This window comes from Calypte anna, chromosome 3, assembly GCF_003957555.1.
Source record: "Calypte anna isolate BGI_N300 chromosome 3, bCalAnn1_v1.p, whole genome shotgun sequence".
NCBI lineage: Eukaryota > Metazoa > Chordata > Aves > Apodiformes > Trochilidae > Calypte > Calypte anna.
The window spans coordinates 16,886,565-16,909,569 of NC_044246.1; the positions used below are offsets into that span (position 1 = coordinate 16,886,565).

Genomic DNA, 23,005 nt, shown 5'->3' on the forward strand with positions numbered 1-23,005 from the left:
ATTTTCCACATCACTCATTGTGTTATGGTTCTCAGTCATACTCCTGGCCTCATTTTCTGCTTTCCAGACTGAGTTGTCCTGCAGATGACTTTATACTTCTTCCTCACAATTCCATATTTTGTTTTGTTTTGGCTTTTTATTTGGTGCTGACCTCACTAATAGATTCTAACTGAACTGTTGGTCGTACCCCAGGATCAGCTGAATATTCAGCTGAGTGTCTATAATTTTATATTTTTCCACGTGCATCACTTCATATTAATCTGTGCTAAATCTCCTGTTTCTTGCTATCTTCCCATTCTTCTTCTTCAAAAGTAATTTATTACTCTTCTGGGTTGGCACTTGCCTTGACTGTCCTCAGTAATGAATTGTCCCTTGACTGCCACACAGCATCGTACCTGTTTGCCTGTTCATTTATGATATTTTGAATAATGTAGGTCACTTCTGAACCCCCTTGCTGACTTAATTCTACTGTTAGAGCTCATTATTTACTTACACTTCTTAGTGACTCTTTCAGAGAAGTACAGTAGGTGTATGAGGCAGGACTACCTCTAACTGGGAAGTAATTGGTATAGCTTTTGCATAGTCTGTATGCACAGATGTGCTGGGAGGGAGGTTCTGAAATGAGGACATTACCCATTACCTAAAACGTAGTGGAGTCCTCACAGGCACAAAATTCAGTTTTAGAGTTATGTCATTTCCATGGCTACCCCCTTTAAATTAGTTTCTCTGAGTAGGAAACTGGTGATCCTCTGGATACAGGAGGCTCTTAGGATGCTGTGTGTTAATGGTAAATTTCCAGTGAGTGCCCATCATAATTTCCTTGTGGTGCCCATGATGGGTGCAACAGAGAGCACAGTGTTTGGTTTGCTCTGCATTGGCTCCAACAAGGGACTACCAGTTACTGAGTATCCTTATGATAAATCCAAGTTAAAAAGAAGGGTAAATAGTAGAGCTTCAGTGGCGAGTACCCTGTGTACTCACCAGAACAGAAACAGCTTAAAGTCAGAGGGAAGTTGTAACAGTTCAAGTATGTGTGAATAGCAGCATTTCTGCTTTTTGCTGGAGGGGTTTTGTCTCTAGTTGCTAGAGCTAACTATCCTTGCATAACAGACAGTTGTTTCACAGTAAATCAGTAGCAAATCAAACAGTGAGTAGTTTTTACTAGAAAATCTTCCTAGACAGAATTGCTAGAGCAGGTCGCTGTGTTTGTTTTTTTTTTCCTTTTCAGTTTATAAGAGCAGAAAAATCTGCTCAGAGTTTTCTGAGAAGTCAAGTGGTGGAAGAAACAAGAAGAGCATGGACATGTACTAGGAGTTCTTTCATTGTACAGTGGTTCTTTGGACAGTGTTGGGGTTGGATAATCCATGAGAACTGGTTTCTGGAAAAACAGGACCCCTTCCTTGACACATTCATTATTACTTTTTAAAATTCAAACTTGAGGAGAATGTCAGAGTGCAAAAACTTTTTCTGGCTTAAGAAATGGCGGTAAAACTTTTACATTTTCTGATGGACACATGTAAATTTTACAGTGTGGGTACTGCTTAAGAAGAGATTTATAAATCTATAACATGTCCAAAACTGAACTATAAAGACTAATAGATTCCTGTTCAGGGAAGAAAGGGTTGTATCTCTAAACCTAGGCTAAAAGGAGTTTGTCAGATATTTTCAGTGGTATTAAGTAACTCCTGCTTTCCAGTAAATCTGCAAATAGCATTTTAGAATTTTAGTTTACCTGCTAAGTAAATCTAGAAGCTGAGAGAATTAGGAATTTGAATTAAGAGAATTCAGAATTTGAAATCTGTTGCAGTTGGAAATTACCTCAGATTTTCCATTATAGATATTTTTCTTTTGTGTCTTTTATTTAAAAATTCTTCAGTTGTAGACTGAAGTTTTTTGTAGGAGATAACTATTTCAAATGAGTACTATTTTGAAGCTTCCTTAGGAAGAGAATGTTGGTCTTACCAACTCAAATTTTCTTCCCTCAGAGGCATCAGTATTTTTTTCCTGTGTCAGTGTCAAGTTATTCCCTCTGCCTGCACATCAGGTTTACAGTAAAGAAAGTAGATTATTAGTATTATATTATATTATCAATCCTGAGACTGTGGTTAAGAAGGCATTTATAGAACCCCCTGCAAGAGTGGTTTTGACAAATGATTTACCTAATGGAATAAAATTTTCTGTGTTTGTCCTTGTTCTGGAGCATCTGAAGATAAACTGTTCATGTCTCTGAACTGCATGTGCAATGTGAATTTAATCAGTTGGTTTTAATGTTTAATGTTTTATTTAAGATTTCAGGTTAATGAGTGGAGCTGGGTTTTCGGGGTGTTTTTCTGGAATTGCTCTAGTTTGCTGCATGGGCTGAGGTCTTGGCTCTGTTCCCACTGGTAAGCTCAGCCAAGGACTTCAGTGGAATCATAACTACTCCTCATATATTCTGTGCAATGAGAAACCATGGTTATTTGTTAACCTGGCTTCCTAAGAAAATAAATTTTCATTCCTATAAGTATGTTTCCTGTGCATACAAGTATCTGCCATTTCTACCCTTTGAACTTTTTTTGAGCCTGCTGTGTGATTTCAACATTTGACAGGAGAGTAAAAGTCTTGAAAATACAAAGTTTCAGTGAAAAGGAGAGGGAGATTCTGTTACTGACTCCTGAGGGAAAGACTCAAGCCTCTGGGTACCTGTATTCTGTTAAAAGAGAATCAGTGTGGGAGAAATAAATTATGAATATTCATTCTAATCCCAGGAAGTCCTTCAGTGAGAATTCATGCCTTATTAAATATCAGGGGGAAAAAAAAACCTCTTCTAAGTAAAGATGTGTATCATGGATATATTTTCTGATGTCTTACAAGGCACGAACACCAATTGGAGCTTTTCTTTGGCAAAGGCATTTAGAACATCTTTCCTGTGTGGTTTCTCTGATGTTTAATAAGGAGGGAACTCCTGCTGTGCTTTAACACAACTCGGTTAAAAAGCCAACCTGATGCCGTGTAGAAGTCCATTGGAATCCAAACTTTGATAGCTGTGTTACCCATGAACTTCCTTGTTATTTCTGCTTTAAATGTTCCTGATATAATACAGCAAATACAGATAGATAAACATTGACTAGCAGGCATTCAAGAATAAATTAAATGCAGAGATTACATCCTTGGAATGTTACAGATTATGTTTACACACATAAAACTCGTGCATTATAAAGAAGCAATTCATCAAGCTTTAGCAGGTCATGTCTGTAGATTGATCTGGCATTCAGACTGGTAACATTGCATTTTATAGCACCTGCAGGGGAGAACTGAATTACTGGTTGTGTGGGAAAACTAAAAAAAAAAAAAAAAACTAAAACTTTGAAATTTCTAATTCTATGGTGGGTTTTGAAAAAAATTCTAACATCAGAATTAGATATTTTTTTAAGACCCTTATCTCCCCATTGTTTCCTTTTTTCAGCATGAAACCAATGTATTAGATACAGTACTTTTAAATCCTAGGGTTCTAAGTACATTTGTATTTTAAACAGTGGTGAGTTAGAATTTACCTAAATAAATAAGGATCAAATATGTCGTTCCCTCATCTGCATTACACCCAGTGACTCATTCTTGATCTGAAGTGAAGTTGGGCATGGACAGCATCCTGAAACTGCATCATCACTCAGAGTTCCTTGCAAGGGATGGAAAATCTGAAAGAAGGAGATGTGTAAGACATCTCTGTGCGTATAATCTCTACAATTTTTCAGTAAAATTAAAATTAAGCAGTAGCAAAAGAAACACCAACAATAGTAGGAATATTGTATATGTAGTAGTGTCAGATTTCCAGGCATTTGGATGAAAGGAGGCCAGTGAACAGAGGCTCTCTACAGGAAAGTTTAGATTTAAATTCAGAACTCTGTTTTTTTGTTCTTGTTGGGTTAGTTTGCTATTTTCTTTTTTACTCCAACTTTTTGGCAGACCTAAAATCTTCATAAGCTAACACATTCATTACAATTCACTAAAAAACATCCCATGATGGCCTGTATGTTGAAGACAGGAAACAGAAGAAAAAGTATAGAACGTATGATTTCTGAGAACCTCAGTCTTCACAACAAAATAATAACCTAAACATGTAGAAGCCCAAAATCAGCTATTCCTGCCCTGTCCTTAGCAGGTAAACTAAAATTCTAAAATGCTATTTGCAGATTTAAATAATACTGACCATTTCATTTTTTTACATTCTTTAGTCTACTCAAAAATAACTTCTGTGAGTGACAAAATCTTCACAATAAAAACAGCTTGTGAAGTTGTCTAGGTCTGAAATCATGCAATTCTGCAGTTACAAGGAGATAGTGCAGACAATGTGCAATGTTGTCTTTACATTTTGTGAAGTGAGAAAATGGGTAACTGGCCATGGGGCAAGTCTGTGTGTTATTTTGCAAATGCTTTGCAGAGGTCAGGTGTTGTTTGTTTTTTTTCTAGCATGGGCTCTGTAAGTGTAAGTCCTCTATCTATTTCTCAGGCCTGCAAAGATAGAAAGAATCATTGTGGCTTTCTGCTTAATATACCCCAGAAATTATTGGCAGAAATGGGTTAAAACAGAATTTGTGGCTTCCAGTACAATGTAGTGATTTGACGTTAAAGTGGAAGATGACAAACTTTAAGCCTGCACATGTGAAGAAATCTTAACGAGGAAATGATCAATTTTAGTTTTTACAGTTTAAATATATTAATGTAGCTTGTTTTGTATTTATGGTGATTTATCAAATGACATAAACACAAATTCCTCATGCAAGTTGGGAGTTGCCTGTTGTATCATTCAGTGGCAAGGATGGAGGTGGTGAGGAAAATCAAACTGTTTGGCAGTGTAGGCTCTTCCTTAAAGAATTTATAAAGAAATCAAACTTTTAAGAACTTCAAAGAAATAAAAGTACAGGGTATCTAAATGTATGCATGGGTAACACAGAAAGTTCCAACAATGTTTTAGTATTTATGGCTGGTAGGAACAGACAAATGCATTTTTAACAGAAACATTCTCAGCCAAAAATTAGAATATTTCAACTTGGACATAAATTCTTTTTCTGCAACACGTTGATAGGTTAAGTTAGGTTAAAACCACATTCTGTTCCTTTAGCCACACAAGATAATTATAACAGCTTCCTGATAATGGGCATGTACAGAACAACGTTAGCTGCCACTCCACTTATGATGTAATAAGTAAAAACTTTTTCCACTTTTCTGGGGGAAGAGTTGCTAAATCATTGAAGTGATTTGATTGAAGGAAGAGTTAAATGAGCTTTAACAAGCCCATTTAATTGTCAAGTCAGTTTGAAGTGGATATTTATAATTTTAGGAGATCATTCATACCGTGCATAAGTTAAAAAGGGGGGAGAAAAAATCCACTGTGAAAGAACTTTATAAAAGAACACATACAAATACTGTCTAGACATCTTCATAGGTTGGAGTGATTATCACTCTAGAAGGCTCAATTGTAACTAATAATATTAGCAGTTCAGTGTCAGAAAGTTGACACAAAGAATGGTTATAATGGGATTTGGTACACAATTTGTCTTTTTAAATAAATCTATTGACCAGTAGACCTTGATTTGGAAATAAGCCACCATTGGCAGAAAGGTGCACTTTTCCTGATTTTTTTATTATAGTTCATAGGAAATGCCTCATTCATTTACTTATTTTACCTCATTTAGTTATCCTTTTAGAACGTGTTCATAGCAGCATTGGTTTTACAATGGCATAGCTGATTCATTTTATTACCAGATTTAAAAAATGAGGTGCTTTTGATTTTTGAAAAGAGGGAAGAAGTAGTTGGGAAAGAAAACCGGGAAACTGCTTTCTAATATTTTAAGAGTGAAGGAGCAGGAAAGTAAGGTTCATGCTGGTTTGTATTTTAATCCATCCCTTAGTTATTCTTACTGGAAACTTCTGATTTGTGCATGAGGCACTGTATTATTTTTTTTAACATACCTATAGGACATAAAAGCTTTAATAAAATTTCCAAAAAGAAGATATGTAATTCAGGATGCTGTTCTAGATGTAGAATCCTGGTATCTTCAGGCTCGTTAAAAGAGAACATTAATTACTTAAAAGCTGACAAGCTTTCTGAAAATGTCCTTCTTTGACTAAAAAAGCTGGTTTATCAAAGCATCCAATATTTATTTGTTAATATATCTACTTGCAGATACTTACTTACAAGCCACTCCATTCTCTAAGCACTCAACTTGCAAATGCACCCAAGCCCTTAAGCATTCAGTAACATTAATCAATCAGTCCCTTAAAAGGTGATGATGGATGCTAGTGGAGAACTGGAATTCTTTTTCTCTGGGTGCCCATGTAGGTACTTGCAGTTTCTGAAGGCAAGAGGACCTGCATTAAAAGGAGCTTACCAGATGCAGGTGTGTACATTTGACTGGGGCCTGACTGGTGCAGGTTTGTGCACTGTTTGTATTTTTGAGCTGGAAATCTTTGTGGAAAGGATTTTCACTCCATTCTTCGTTCTGCAGCCCATAATGCAATAAAGAAATTGCTCCATGAAAAAATCCAGGCCTCACTAATAATGAAGTCCTAGGAATGCCTCTATTAACTTTTTGACCCACTAAGAGCTGCTCTGAATTGCAAATTACAAAATTTCTGGTGTGTGTGTGTGTGTGTTTTAACACAATCAAGGCCTGGGGGGGGGGGTTCTGCATTTCCTTTTTTTCTTTTAAAGTAAACTTCTATCTGCCTTGTTCTGGAAGGAACCTTTGTTACCTATGATGTAAACCAGGGTTTCAAAGTGCCAGTGTTTTCTTCTGAGAACTATTACCAGTCTTCCCACCTACCAAAGGCTGACATTGTGGGATGTGATGCACATCTCTTCTTCCCTCTGTTTGGAAGATAATATATTAGGATGAATATTTGAACTATTTATGTTGATAGGAGCAAAACACTTACCCAAATGCCTGTGGTGAAGATTCTGAAAGAAGCTGTAAAAACCATCCCAGCAGATTCACATGGGCTTGTTTAGTGAGTAAGGGTTTAAGATGGTTCTTATTAGCTTGTCAAACCACAGTGGCTGTGTTTACATGAAAACCTTACATTCTCTTGCCTTGCATCCACATGTGAACATATCTGGCTTTCACAGAACCTGAGCTTGCTAGGCCTCTTGGAGCATTTCACAGGAGCACCAGACCAGACTTGTAGCATTCCATATAATTTGTGAACATAAGATAAAGCCAAATTTGAGATCTGTAGAAGAATGCTCCTTAACCATGCTGAGTACACATGGAAATCAGTATCAGAAGCCAGATGTATGAAAGAAAAACATTTTTCTCCTCTAACTTTCTGCCTGCCTCAGGCATTCTTATCAATGACCCAAATTCTCAACTTCATGTCCATGAAGTTTTCCAGCATGTTGCTCTCATTTAGTTTCTGAAATATTTCTGCAAGATTTCTTACCCTTTCAGGACTTTGCATTTCTCGTTCTTCATGTAAGCTAATCAAATCTGATGCTGATGATGCAGGGGACAGGATGTTTCTTACATGAAATGTTTCTACAAATAGAAGAGATCCACAAATAAGGATTACTGTCTGGCCTGGGGAGAAGAGAAAATATTTCATTGTGTGGGAGAGGTCTACAACACAGCACTGCTTTAGCATAGAGGCAAGAAACAAGGTTCTTACAAAATGGCTATGTCACTGGAAGTGTTAGGCATTAGGAAGTATCAGGAACAGATTAATAAATCATTACTGTAATTTGACTGGTAGATTAAGGAATATAAATAAAATAAGAAACAATGTAAGCCAGTGTAATCGTAAAATGTAAAAGGCTGCAAGTTATAGGAAATCACTGTAGTTCTTCATAAAAAGGTGAGAACAGTATGCAACGAAGGCATTGGAGTCACACAGATTTTTGAGATTAATTTTTCTACTTTGTGATAAAAAGACCACGGGTTAGCTGGGCTTAGCACAAGTTTTAGAAAATTGCCTGCCATGTGGAGAGTCATAATAAGCTGGATATTACTGAATGCATACCTGAAGCTTGATAAGAAATTACAGGTATGTAGGGCATATGGATGTAAATATAACTGATATCATCCTAGAACAGTTATTCACTTATATCAGTCATTTTATGGGTGGGTAATGAGAGTTGATAAACATACATTTGTGATAAATACTGTGTTCAGTGGGATTGTTTGGCAGATCTCCATCACTAAAGCAGAGTGGATTATAAGAGTATCTTAAACAATGACAAGCACAGTGTAACATAACCACCCAGGCTTCATGTAGAGGAATTCCCAGTGATCCTCACCATAAATAAATCCTCAATCCTTTCATTAGTTTAATGTGTTCTACTGTTCCAGAGAGTACTGATCACTGGCTACCACTGCTCTAGTCATCTTTTTCTTGTTTATGCAAAAGTCCCCTGTTCCTTATCTTCATACTATGTGCAAGCCATTTTAAGTTCCTTCGAGATAGCATTTCAAGTCAATACATTTTTCTGGAAGCATAAGAGAAAATGCATAGTATTTTTCTTTCTTTCCGCTTAGAAGACCCTCAGCATATGCACAATTAAGGTGATTATAATTACACTTTCAAAAGAGGCTAATGCCATTAAAAGTACATTTCTAAAGAACAGGAAATTGACGAGCAGATTTTCAGTTAACAGACTCAACTTTTCCTTCTTCACAGTCCATGTGAAGGAGAAATGGGAATAGTAGATAATTTTAAACAACTCCCCAGTTTTGTGTTGGCTTCCCAAGTCAGTGCTGGATGAAAAAGTGTTGTAGTTAGGTTACAGTTCATTATTTCTTCAGGCAGAATCTTTGTCTGCCTTAGTTGAGACAAGTTGCCAGCTATTCTTCCTGAGATCCCTACAAAAGACAATTGCAATAGTTTATGCTTAGAGTCTTTCTCCTGGCATCTTGAATACTTTTTTTCATGTTTATATAACATTTTTTTAACTCCTTTGGAAGGAAAACCAAAATAGGACAGCATCATGTTCTCTTTTCTTATCTGCCCATGTTGCTGCCCTATCCTTTTTTGTTCAGTGATGTTTGCTGCTGCTCAGCTTGTCTGGGTTTCTGCCCTACAGCTTTTCTAGGTAATTTGGGGGTTTGGGGTTTTTTTTCTTGTTATTTCCTTTATAATTCTCTGTGAAGCCTCTTTTGACTTCTTCTCATTCAGTTTCCTTTTAATTTGCTACCAAGGTTCCATTAAGAAATAAGCAAATGCTTTGTAAATAAATATTTTGCCATCATAAGTGCTGAAGTCTGAAGCCTCTGTGCTGCAGTTCCACCCCTGGTTTTTTTGGTGTTTTTTTAGGGTTCTCATAGTCCCCATTGTGCTTTTTTAAGATCATTAAAAGTGTCTTTAAATTCAGTTCCTTTATTAAGGATTTCTTGTTTTTATTTGCAGTCTTTCTAAGACCAAACTGCCTTGATTGACTCAGTGTGTTAAATTTTTAACACACCTTGCTATTGGAATTTTTGGTAGAAAAATTAAGGGAGACTTGAATGTAGTAAGTTGCAAACAAAAGCAAACATTGTCAGAATTTCTGAGCCTTGTAAGAGAGAACCCCCCTTTTTTATAGCCTGTGGAACGTTTCACATTCACTTTTTGAACTTGTTCATTCTATATTATGAAAAATAATTCTATGAAGCATGAGGGTTTTTTACTACTTTGAATCAGTTTTAAATATACTGCTTTTATAGTTGCCACTTGGAGTTTTTATTGCCTGAATGAACAAGTGATCAATATTTGTGCATGGTGCAGTGTTACTGAGTGGTGGTGTTGGCACAGGTGAGTTAACCTGCATTTAAAACAGCTGCACACACTTGGTGATAGCTTCTGTTGCACTCACTTGAACCTCTCCTGTAGCTTGTGCCTTGAGATATGATGGGGTTGGCAGAGAGCAATCAATTCTGCTGGGCTGCCTGCCCAGGCTCTCTGCTATAAGCTTCAGAGCACTCTGTAGAGGTGAATCCCCTCACTCTGAGAGGAAAGCAGTGTTATGGCTATTTTAGGCAGAGTGCTTGTATACTGCGTGCCACTGCTTTGTAACATCATGTCTCCAATCAGCTGCTTAGTCAATATTATCCTCAAGTGGTTTTGTTTCTTCAGACAACACCAGGCCTAAGGACAATGGAGGGCTCACTTTCCATCACTGTCAGCCCACGTTTCACTTGTTCAGTGAGTCAGTGGAAGCCCTTTAGGTCTTCTCTGTGCAGAACCTTTCTGCATATAAAGGCCCATTAAGCAAAGGAAAAATCCTTTCAGTCATTTATACTACAAAACTATCTGTTCCTTTCCCTTACATCTTTGAGTCTGGACAGGTAGGGGAAGAAAAGAAACATATTCTAATTAAATTATAGTGTTAGCTATCTATTAGTCTGATGCTTCTTGGTTTTCTTTCCGTCAAGGAGAAGGAGAATCCTGCGGACAGAGCTCCTATCCCCATAAATCTTCCAATATTAGATCATCTGAACTATGGTTTGCATTTAAGTCAGTTAGTTTAAAGTCAGATATAATCCAGACTCTGTGTAGTCAAAGTCAATTTTCCCCAGTATGGTCACTTTGTCTAAAATGGGGGTTACTTTCTAGAAGACTACTTTTTTTCTTTACAATTTTACCTGTGGCAGAATACAGAAGGTAGAATAATCCAAACAAAGCAGTATTCATTAGCACATACGGATGACTTCATCCCACAGCTTTTATACTATTCTAGAAATGTTATTAAACTTCAGAATACTTCAGTATAAGAATCTGGACATTATAGATAGGGAAGCAGAGAAGCAGGCTGGTTACAATTACTTGCTAGAAAATAGAAAATTAGCAGAAGTGCTGCAAGGAAAGCTCAGTGAGTCTGTCTTGCAGTTTTCTGCAGTCCATGAAACTAAAATACATTTTGGTTTTTGTATTTGCTTTTTACAGTTGCTATTTCATTTTTTTTTCCCAGTCACTAGTCAGGTGGAGCTCAGTGGTATTCACCCTGAACCTCTAGTAGATCAGGGAAGAAAAAATGGTATTATCCTTCCAGCTCTAATGATAATCCATACAGATTCCTTTAGTCTGAATTTGACTAGGATTGTGTCTCCAAATGTGTAGATTTGGCTTAGCTTTCCCTCTAGGTCTGTTTGTGATTGTATTTTTTTTCTGTGCACTCAGCACTGTTGCTACCTCAGAATATGTCTGTTAGCTGAAAGCATACATTTCCATTTTACCAATGATGAAATAAAACTATTATAAGGAAAAATTGTTCCATTACAAACAGAAACTTTTTTTAATACATTTTTCCTCATAGTAGATTTGTATGGACAAGCAATACATTAATTATGTCTGCTTTAAGTGGAATATTACTAGAAAGGGGAGAAAACACAGTCACAAATCTAGAGTGGCTGATATTTAGCAACAAGAGTAATGTTCTGTTATTTTACTTTTAAGCTGTGTATTGCTGATTGAAAGACTATGCAAAGACTTCTGCCAAGCACCACGTAGTTCGTGTGATAGGGAGGATTGGTTATGGTTGAGCAAGTCTGAAAAATGGTAAACTGACAGCAAATCTGGGATCATGGTTGGTAAGGCAGCTTTTGTGGTCACGTGCTTTTATTTGATGTGGTTCCTCGTGTCTCCTGTGCCAAATGGTGTAATGTACTAAAATGATGAAACTGCAAAAGAAGAAAAAAGTGAACTATTTACTTTAGCAACGAAGGAGAGCAAGAACAGGGAAGGAGATCAAAGCCTATAACATGAGTCTCAAAGCAAGGAAAAAGAGCAAAAAGAAGGGAATTTTTTCCCACATGCTTCAGGCTACTCTTGCTATAGCCATCGTGAGTAATAAACCTTTCAAATGCTTGTGTAGGTCTGCAGTGTGCTTCAGTTTCAAAATATAGCAGGTGAAAATTCAGAGAGTTAAGTAGGGTGTATCCTGGCATAAACAAGGGCTATATTCTGTAAAGTCTAAAGTCTACTTTCTGTCACTAGTAGGTAGATTTGAACATGTTTTAACGTTGGCCACACTGAGGGAAAAGTTCTTAGTTATTTTAAGCCTGTATAAAAAATCCTTCCATGCAGAGACAAGTTTTTTGTTTATTTATATTTTCAAAGGTAGATAAACCCTCAACTGTATCATTTACAATAACTGAAATTGTCATTTCCCTGTTTTATGTGGGTTTTGCAGAAAGAATACATTGGATTATGGACATTCTTGAGTGCAATCGGTATTATGTGCCACTTTCTTTTGGTATAAAGCTCTTTAATGCTACATTCACACTGCATTCAGGGATAAGTATGGGTCTTCCACAGTGCTGAATCTCTTTTCCAAATACATGGTTTTTACTCTTTCCTCCCCTGGAGCAAAAACTGCCATTGTGTAAGGTACCTCCTTTTAAGACCATTAAATCTTTCTGTAGATGTTCTTTACTTTGTCATACTTCTTTCAGAGGAAAAGCTTACGCAGTTTGGGTTGATGAGGAATGGTAACAGGTAAAGGCAAAAAAAAAAAATGTACAGGGAGAGCAAAATAAATATACGTTATTACTGGTGATCAGGTGCTTAAGTGCAGTGTTGTAACCTGTCTTAGCATGCAACTATAAACCATGATATTTTATTCTTACAGAATCGTAGAATAATTTGGGTTGGAAGGGACCTCTAAAAGTCACCTAGTCCAAACTCCCTGCAGTAAGCAGGGACATCTTCTTGTGGCCACCATTCTTGTGGGACCCTACAAGATGTAGGAGGTAGTCAGAAATAATCCTCATTTTTCAGACTCAACTCAGAAGTTTTGCATCAGTCTAGAGAAACCTGCATTTTTCTGCCTGGAGAAATGGGGAAGCAAAATGGATTCCAGGGAGGAGATAAGGTGAACAGGATGAATCTAATGAATCTAGGGGAAGTGGAGACTCAAAAGAGCATGGGGAGAATTGTAGGGGAGAGGTAAGGTAGGGATGGGAGTAGGAGCACCTTGCATTGTGCTTTCAAGTCTACCTTGCCAAACCACCCAAAGCACCCTTCTTCTTCTCTAGTGAAGTGGTGTTTTTAAGGAAGGATAAATAACTTTTTCACACATAAATACTCAAGAACAAAACTAATCATTTCTGTAAACATGCTATGTCTTTTTTTTTTTTTTTTTACAAAAAAAAGGATCATTTCTTGAGAAATATGTTTTAGTGTAATTATAAGCTATCAAGAAGTGGGAAAGAATTTTGCATTTTCTATGCAGGCCTGAATAAATAGTTCCATTGAGAGACAGACAGACCAAATCACTTGGAATGTACCAGTCAACAGCAGAAATGTAAACATATTCCAGCTATGCAATCTGGACTTGTATTTCAGTGTGCTGCAGAATAAAACTGCTATTAATGCAGGCTGGCTGCTGCTCTTGTTGAATTCAGTCCTGAGTCCATTACAAAATTTGCTTTAATTCACAGATCTTCATGGATCAGAACTGTATTGTTTCTGACACTCTAGAAAACCAGGAAAGCAAGCACTTGCTGCAAAGGAGTCTGTGGTCTGTCTTAAAATGAGGTGTATGAAGTTGTTTTGCAGAGCCAAGTAGGTTTAGAGTAACAGGAAGTGAGTATGGGATGGATTGACCCTGTCTGGAGGCCAAGTGCCCACCAAACCTGCTCTGTCACTCCCCTCCTTGTCTGGGTGGGGGAGAGAAAATACAACAAAAGGCTCATGGGTTGAGGTAAGGACAGGGAGATTACTCACCAGTTACTAGGAATCAACTAATATTCCCATAATGAATATGTTTTGCACATGATTCATTATGGGAATATTAGTTGATTTTATTGCAAATCAAATCCAAGAAGGTAATGAAAAATAAAAACAGATCTTAAAACACATTCCCCTCACCCCTCTCTTCTTCCCAGGCACAGATTACTTTGCCCCTAATTTCTCTACCTTCTCCCCACGTCAGAGATGGCATTGGGAATTGTGGCCAGTTCATCACATGTTGTCTCTATGGCTCCTTCCTACTCAGGGAAGACACTCAGTCTTCCTCTGCTCTGACATGGAGTTCTTCTGCAGGAAGGCAGACTTCCATGAGCTTCTCCAGCATGAGTCCTTCCCATGGGCTGCAGTTCTTCACAAAATGCTCCAGTGTGGGTCCTTTCCACAGGGTGCAGTCCTTGAGGAACAGACTGCTTCAGCCTGGGTCCCCTGCAGGGCCACAAGTCCTTCCAGAAAACCTGCTCCAGTGCAGGCTTCCCACAGAGTCACAGCCTCCTTCAGGCATCCAACTGCTCCAGCTTGGGGTCCTCCATGGGCTTCAGGTGAATTTCTGCTCCACCATGGAATTTCCTGGGCTGCAGGGGGACAGCCTGTCTCACGATGGTGCTCACCATGTGCTACAAGGGAATCTCTGTGCTGGCACCTGGAGCTGCTCCTTCCCCTCTTCCAGACCTTGGTGTCTGCAGAGTTGTTGCTTTCACAAAGTCTATCTCTACTGCAATTGCATAGGTTTTTATCTTTCCCTCTTCTTGAATATGTTATCCCAGATGTGCTACCACCATCACTGATGGGCTTGGCCTTGCCCAGTGGCAGGTCTGTCTTGGAGCCAACAGGCATTGGCTCTCTTGGACTTAGGAGAAGCTTCTAGCGGTTTCTCACAAAAGCCTGTAGCTCTGTGCTGTCAAAATCTTGCCATGCAAACCCAATACAGACTAAAATGCTGGGTCCAAGAGGTCTTTATCTCTGTGTTCCAATGTGTTCACAACATTATCTCATAGGTAGATCTACCATGTATTTATCTTCATCTGGTACCAGTCCTAATTAAGCAGCATTCACAAAGATATTGTTTGTGAATTATGATAAATTATAGAAAGCCACTACCAACATCTGTTAGAATTTTAGCCTTTAAAGAGGACCAAGTTACTGGAAAAAATTATGCAAAAATAAAAAAATTCAATTGGTTGTGCTGCAACTAGACTTACTCTGGCTCCTGTAGGACAGCAATATTAATTAATTTGTCTGATTTTAAAAACAAAATAACATCGTCATCTTATCTCTGGATGGTTTGGGGTTTTTTTGTTTGGTTTGGGGTTTTTTGTGGTCTTGATACAATGAATGTCATTAAACCTGATAGTTGTATTTATTCCTGGGGTTAAAAATGTGTTTTATTTATGAGACACATATAACAGTGATACCAAGAAGGAAAGCTTAATCACAAACAGAGGTAAGATCCATCCTTCAAGAAGCTTGGCTATCTGAAAAGCAGTTCTGACATGCAGGAATCTTGATCTTGCACTGGTAGGATCTCTTGGCTAATAGAGTTTCCTTGACTGTAAAAACCTTCTTAAGGCATTTTTCTTTTTCTACACCTTTTCTTTTGATTGGGCCTTGAGAGACTTCAAAAAGCAGCATTAGATGCTGAACTGCATGGCTCAATTTCCTTGCATAATCTTCCGTTTTACACATTTCCTTGCACCTCTTACAGGTCCTTCTTGACATCAAGTAAGTCACTTCTTTCTTCAGCTGCAGCTTTATTATGGGGACAAAGGAATTATTATAGCCTCTTTCCCTCTCTCATGATTGTGAAGTATGCACATACTGCATGACATGACATAGTACAGCATAGTCAAATCGTACTCTGAGCAATAGCTTCCTTATATATTTAAAATAAAAGATAACTATCACTTCTAAAAGGCAGATGAATCTTAATTACTGAATGTTTATAAGAAGTTTAGAGGTGGTCAGAGGCAAAGTCCTGTGCAAATGTAATGTTTTATTAAAATATTTAATAAGCAGGTTCTCTGACCCAATAGAGGAAACAAAGATGCCTGTCCACTATTAATTTTCCCTACCCATAATTATTTCTGCAGAACAGAAATTACATATTGTACAGCTTTATTCTGTTTTCAGAGGATAATTATACTAGAAATTCCAGCCTATTTTCTGTGGAGGAATCTCTTTCTCAGAAACCACACCTTGTAGCACTCTGTTTTTCATTTGAGAAGGGTTGAATTGCCATTTCTGTGAACAAGTTTTTATGGACTGATTACTTTCAAAAAATCTACACAAGACAAAGTGGCAAATCTTTATTAAAAAATCATAATTTAGTCTGGAAGATGTATTGGAAGCTGGTAAAATAGGAGTAGAAGCTTTTTTGCATATCAAATCTGTTAGATGTTACCCCTAATTTCATCCTTGATACTGTAAATGAGAGAGGAGCCTGTAATTCCTATTGTAGTCACTGAACATCTCCAGTGGTATCTCTGTGCTGAGGGGGCAGTTGGGCTTAGTTGCACATGAGTCAAAGCAGAATGCTAATTGGGCAGAACCATTTTATCTGTGTATGAGATTGGAGGATTTTATAAAAATATTTACTAATAAAATCACCTGGGGACTCTAATAAACCAAAAGCTTTAAAGTAAGGTACAACCCACTTGTACAATTCCAGGAGGAACAATATTCTCTGACATTAAAGACTGATGGATCCAGCATACTTTTCAGTTTCCTAAGAGCAAACTACTGTTTCAAAAGTGTTCCAATTTAGTAATACTCAAATTGGTCATGCTTCATTGTTTTTAACATCCACAAGTAGCAAAATTTTATTAAGTGAGTAGTTTAATAAGAGGGTAACAGCAAGGAAAATGAATTCTGTTGGTTGGGTTTTTTTTTTTTTCTAAATCCCATTCAAGTCATACTTCTGCTGGAAAAGTTTGTTTGTTTTTTTAAATGTAGCTGTGATGTACTCAGGGCTTTTTTATTTTTTTCGTCATTGCATATGCAAAATCCAGACCTGCAGAACGGTTCCATGTGGTGAACAGTCTGCTGAACCCAGATTGTTTTGCCTGAGTGGCAGATTTCCATACACCTCATTATGAGCTGAGGTTTTTTTGATTTATGTAGGCTCTGTTCCTTCAAAGAGATGCAAGACTCTAAACCTTTATACCTAGTGAAGTGTGATATCTTATCGAGCACTGAGGAAAATACAAGGGCAGGTCCCGTTGGAGAGCAAGAGCCTTATTTTGCAGAGAACCTTCTTTCCAGCCAGTTTGATCTTTCCTGGAAACAGCATGTAAACAGGAGACAACAAAGTAATTTAGCTTCTGAAACTTTTTCATTTTGCCCAAAAAGGTTCAGGACATTTAATGACTGATGTAAGCCACAATATACAATGCAAATTCATATCCCTTTTGATTCGTAAAAGACGAAAATAAGAAAGATTGAAAATCAATACTGCTAAAAGAAAGCATTGTGGACTTGAGCTAGTTGTTGTCTTACACAGCTTGGTTTAAATAAAAAATGCTAGACCTTTCTACACCAAAAAATCCATTATTGTCGGCAATAGCAGGCGTGCTTCAGTCTTCTGTCCAATGATAAAGGCCATTGATTAAGATGTCTAAATAAAGCTCTGAAGTTACCTTATTTCTGTGGATTCCTACCATTCAGATTTACAGTCTGTGCATGGACAGAGTTTGTAACTTTGTCTTGTTTGTTTTTGGGGATGACACAGTCACAGAACCAGGAAATACAACTATAGAGCAATGTAGATTGAAGAGAACCTCTGGAGGTTACCTGGCCAAGGCTCTCCTCAGAGCAGGGCTTGCTGAGATCAGTGTGCTCATGGCAATTGTTCATTGTTCAGAGCTTTGAGCACCTCTGAAAACAGAGATTCCCCAGCCCCTCTGGGTCTGTCTTCCAGTATGCTATTACTCTCATAGTGAAATATTTTTCCTAATAGCTAATCCCAATTGCCTTTGTTGCAACTTGTATTCATTGCCTTTCATTCTGTTACCATGCACTTCTGAGAAGACTCTGGCTATCTCTTCTCTGTATTTTTCCATTAGATAATTGAAGACATCAATTGGCCTTCAATAGCATTATACCTTCCACTGCCCTCTTTAATATTCCTCCACGGTGTTCCCTTAAGACTGAACAAACCAGTTTCTTTCAGCATCCCCCTTAAACCAGGTACCTAATAATCTTTTGGGCCTACTGCCTGTATCTAGTAGGTTAACTACTGTGTTGTACTGGGAGGCCCAAATATAGACTAGATGCCGTGACTGACATTTGCATCTCACTACCTATTGCTTCTCAGTCCAAATTATTTTGAATATTTCTAGCTAGTTTGGCTGAAGTGGACTTTTTGAATTATTTGAGGCTCAGCGTCCTCGAATGAGGGGTTGGAAACAGGACTGTTTACAATGGAAAATCTACTTCCTGAGAGAATGTGCTGCATTAGTGATACTCTTAATTAAAGTAGCCTAATTACAGTGGGTCATTGTATAACCTGGTTTTATAGATCATATCACCCCATAGTTTTTATATTGCCACAGCATAAAATACACTTCCTCATCACAGCACTGAGAAAGAGGACAGTGTAGAAATCACTTTCAGATCCCAAAGACTGTACCTGTAATGTACTGTTAAATTAACTTCTATTTCTAGTGCACTTGGAGGATCATCTGCCCTTCACATCCCAGCCTTTCCCGGTGGAGGTTGTCTTATTGACTATGTACCCCAAGTATGCCAGCTGCTGACAAACAAGGTAAGCTACTCGAGAGAGGTCAGTTTTCCTTTCCCTTATGTGCTTATGTGTTATTGCAGTAACACACTGTAGTATTTCCATAGACGTAGTTTTTTTTCTTCCAAGTAGTCCAAGCAAGGAAAACCTTAAGGTCAACTACTCTAAGAATACCTTCAGGATAAAAGTCAAGCACCCCCACAGAGCACTGAAATATAATGAATCTTTTAGGTCAACAGATGCATTTTGGTTCAGATCCTGAAGTGGATTCTTACTATGTCATCTTATGAGTTAGGATTAAATGTTACTGTATCATAGAACACTATATTGTAGCATACTATTTTGCCAGTAAATACAACTGTGCAGTTTGAATATTATTTTTCCAGTTGGAACATATCTAAGTTCCCATGCCACAGTAATCATAGTAGGATTTCAGTACTTTCAGTTATTTTCTTCTTAGATGTTTCATCCAAATGAACTGAATCAGCAGTCTGCTTGGATGTTTATATGGTAATAGGTACTCACAGTTGCTGAAAAAGTTGTATTCTGGTTAACTTACTGTTTAAACAAAAATCAGTGAGTCTCATATTTTGAAAGCTTCTCCATTATTGAAGTCTAATTTTCAAATGAAAGTTTAGGGACCAACTTCTAGGAGTCTGCCTATTAGAGACCTCCTATTTGTATATTAGTTTTACCTTCATTTGTCCAAACAAAATAATTTTCTCTTTTAGAAGTTCTTCAAAATGCTTTGCCATAATTATATTGGAATCTATCTTTAGAGTTGTTTTTGTTGTGGTTTTCTGTAAAAATTACTTTCTGTTTTTAAAATCTGCAAGTACACATTGCTGTTTTTATCCTTTCTTACTTTTCCTAGAATAACTTTTCAGATGTTATTATGAAACCCTTCTGATTCATAGGGTTTTTAAAATCAAATAAGTCTCATTTTATAGATAAAATTTAAGTTTAAGGGGTATGAGAAAGCTGTCGGCAATGGCTGTATCAATACTTCTTGAAAAAATTTAGGAAAGTGTTTGGCAGCCAAGGATTTCTAGTATATCACAGCAAAAAAATTTTTTTTCTTCCTTTTCATGTTCAGTAGGGAAAAAAAGGCTTTTAAAATGTTAGTTTTCATTATGGAAGGCAAGGCAATTTACATAGGGAATCACATATGGAACCATATCCTAAGTGCTTTAAGTACCCAGTTGTAAACCAGATGCTCTTGCAGCGTGACAGCATGTGCACTATTTCTGTTATGGGTCAAACCCTGTTCACACTGTTCAGCTAAGTAATCCCATTCAAAACAATATGAAGACATACATGGTTCAAGGAGAATTTTGCCTTAAGTCTTCCAAGCTCTGTGTTGTTGGATTTTGTCTCTGTCTGGATGGAAGTCTTTCAAAACCCAGAATGCCTCAGAAACTGATGCTCAGTGTTAAGCAGATGGCTCCTTGAGTCAGCATGAAACCACTGAGAGAGCTTAGTGTTAAGATTTTGTTGCTGGAAGGGCAGATAACACCCGAGATCAGTTGTGATTTTTTTTTTCCTTTTATAACCAGAATGCTATTTTGACATGTAACTGACTGTTGGTTCAGGTAATTACAATTTCCCTATTGCAACTTTCTGCTCAGACTTCAGCAAGGCAATGTTGTGCTTTTCTCTTGTGCAGGATCTACTGTGTGTTTTAAAGAGATTCTAGGATTCTTTAGGGAAATCATGAGAGTTAAATGTAGGATTTGGAATTACTACTATGTCAAGCATAAATCTTCCTTAAGAAGGAATATAAGAAAAGTTGGGAACATTGACTTCTTCTGTCTCTTTATAGCTCTGGATTTGTTACTTTCTTTTTTAAGGTACAGTATGTTATTCAGGGATACCATAAGAGAAGAGAATATATTGCAGCTTTCCTGAGTCACTTTGGAACGTAAGTTTTCTTTTTGATGCATTGCTTCCTCTATCATGAGAGAAAGTGTTGTTTTCTGCGGATGGTCTTTGGTTGTATAACTCCTGTCCTCAAGATGAAATCTGGTCATTTTTCGCAGAATGCTGCGTGTGGATTGTCTCTTGGAAGCAGTATGGGAATGAAGTTCAGTGTTACTTCACTTCTGTGCCAGCTTCTGATCTGATTTAACTGGAAAATAGCTGATGACGGGAAAAAGACAGTAGGAATGTTCTTGCGCAAAAGAAATGTCCTTATTTTAAAATAAATGGCCAGAGAGGGCTTACATTTATAGGCAGTGACTGAGGTGGGAGAATGGGGAAGTAAGTACAGTTCCAAGCCTTGCAGGAGCCAGAAACCACTGCTGTGCATAAAGGGAAGACTGGGAGACGAGCTGCTCCCACCACTGGGCAGTATGTTGTCCCTAGGAAAAAAAAAATCTGCCAGGTTGTGTTGATTTCCTGCAGTTTAGAAGTCCATGGCCTGGCATGATGAGCTTCACAGATAGCTGATCAGGGGAGCCTTGGCACTGTCAAGGGTAGGCACTTCAGTGTCCCACCTAGATCCTGACTTGACCAAGAATCCAGGAGATGATGTGACAGCAATTGCCTGACCAGCAGTGTTTTACCTCAGTGCAAGAAGGAGGCTTCTGCTTCCAAGTGGGTTTTTGCTTCCAAGTAATAATGCCAAATGATGAGGATATTCAGGAGCTCTTCAATTCTCAGGTTTCTCAGGTGAGAGTAGGGAGGTGTCTTACAGCATGCACCTGAATTTTACACAACTATATCTAGATAGCAAGAAAATGAATTGGACATATGATTAGATGGAGAATCTATACAAGCTCAGTCATTATAAAATCATGGTATTTGCTTTTCCCTTGAGAAACTACAGTTTTCATAGAAATGGCCCAGGTCTGCCTATGACTTTATTTGACATGCAAAGTGGTTCATGAGTCCTGACGCTGCTTGAGAGGATATTATTTTAGAGGATAACAACTCTTGATAGTTTTAATCCATCTACAGAACAAATCTTCTAAATTTATTTTTTGTAGGGTCTCAAGCCTTGATTTTTTTAGATATAACCTTTTGAATTTTCAAATTTAAACTCTTCCCAGCCTGCACATTTTCAGTTTTACCCTCTCTCTTACCACACAGTTAATAAATTCTCTTAATTTGGGTAACATACAGAGAATTTGTGTGTGTTCAATTTTTATCATTTTAGCACTGCAGATGCATTAGGAGAGTTCCTTTCATCCCAAAGGGTGTTTATATAAACATTATGTGGCCTTTATTTGGGTGAGAAACTCCAATGCCAGCATAAGTAAGAAGATTATTAAGATTAAAGGTTAATTTAATTTTCATTCTGCTAGAAAATTATTACTGTTAATAAAAATAAAATAAACAAATCATGGATATTTCTGAACAAAAAAAAAAAAAGCAACAAACCAATCCTTGTAATACAGAATATATACGTATCTGTTGATTGCTATTAGAATGTATGGTAGATAAAAAATTCATTTTTTTAATTTTTTCTTGATAGTGGTGTGGTGGAGTATGATGCAGAAGGCTTCACAAAGCTTACTCTGTTGCTGATGTGGAAAGATTTTTGCTTCCTTGTTCACAGTGAGTAACTCTTTGCCTCAGGCATAAATGTCTGTCCTCGAGAAAATAAAAGTTCAAAAGGGAAAAAATATAATCAAAGGAAACAATTCAGAAGTTTTAGCTATTTTTATCCAGTGCTTAATGTATTTTTGATGTGAGCATGATACTTAGAGAACAGAAAATCCTGATTGTATTTGGAGAAGGGGAGAGGATCCATGTTGATAGCGTACTGCCTGCTTTAGAGAGCACCAAAAGCATCCTGGGAAGGTTTTCTTGTAATTTGTCTCTAGATTAAGTTCACAGTTACAGCTCATCCTTTCAAAAGTTTCAGTAATGAGGGCCAATACAGGACATAATGTGAGAATACCTAAAAGTGGTAATAATGACACATTAGTGTATGTAAAATATATGAAATGAGAAATAACACTGTACTGTTATTAAGAGCCAAAAGTTATTCCTAGACTGAAACTGTTTGGGCAGAACTGTCTCACAGTTTTTCCCTATGGTAGGTTGAAATTCACAGATATCAAAGATCTTTGGTTCAAGGAAATTTAGCCATGTTACCCTTTATTTTTGATTGTTATACTTCTCTTCTTTGTTTAAAATAATTATGATGCAATTTGGGCAGCTGCAACATTGGTGTTTGTTAGCATTCTAGCACTGGATTATTTCAGATTGTGTAATTTCTAATTGCCAGCTGGCTTTTCATGTGGAAAACTAATGATGTCTTAATGATGTGACATCATAGAAATTTGTCACAGTTTTTAAAGCAAGAAGTGAGCATGCCATTGTTCAGAAAAGTCCTTCACCCTGTGTTACACGGGAGAGCATAAAGGTCTTATTGATCCCTTTTTTTATCAACTAGGATTTGGAGACAGAATGAACATAAGAGGTCTAGAAAGCTCAAACTTGAAATTAAAAATTTTCTATCTTATTTGTATGATTTACATTGTGGTTAAAAAGAAATAAATCTGATGCTTTTGGAAATTGGTCCTTATTAAGTGTTTACTTACTCTTCAAATACAGTTGAGAATT

The 23,005-nt window shown here is 37.3% G+C and overlaps 1 protein-coding gene across 5 annotated transcripts in view; it reads left to right on the plus strand.

Moving 5' to 3' along the window:
- The window catches only part of BABAM2 (BRISC and BRCA1 A complex member 2), a 159,143-nt gene that overhangs the window by 100,842 nt on the left and 35,296 nt on the right, over positions 1–23,005 (plus strand). For all 5 annotated transcript variants that reach the window (XM_030447462.1, XM_030447461.1, XM_030447465.1 and 2 more), the window contains exons 8-10: positions 18,358–18,457; positions 20,284–20,354; positions 21,909–21,991. In XM_030447462.1, coding sequence (XP_030303322.1) covers positions 18,358–18,457; positions 20,284–20,354; positions 21,909–21,991 — 254 coding nt within the window. The remainder of the gene's footprint in view (positions 1–18,357; positions 18,458–20,283; positions 20,355–21,908; positions 21,992–23,005) is intronic.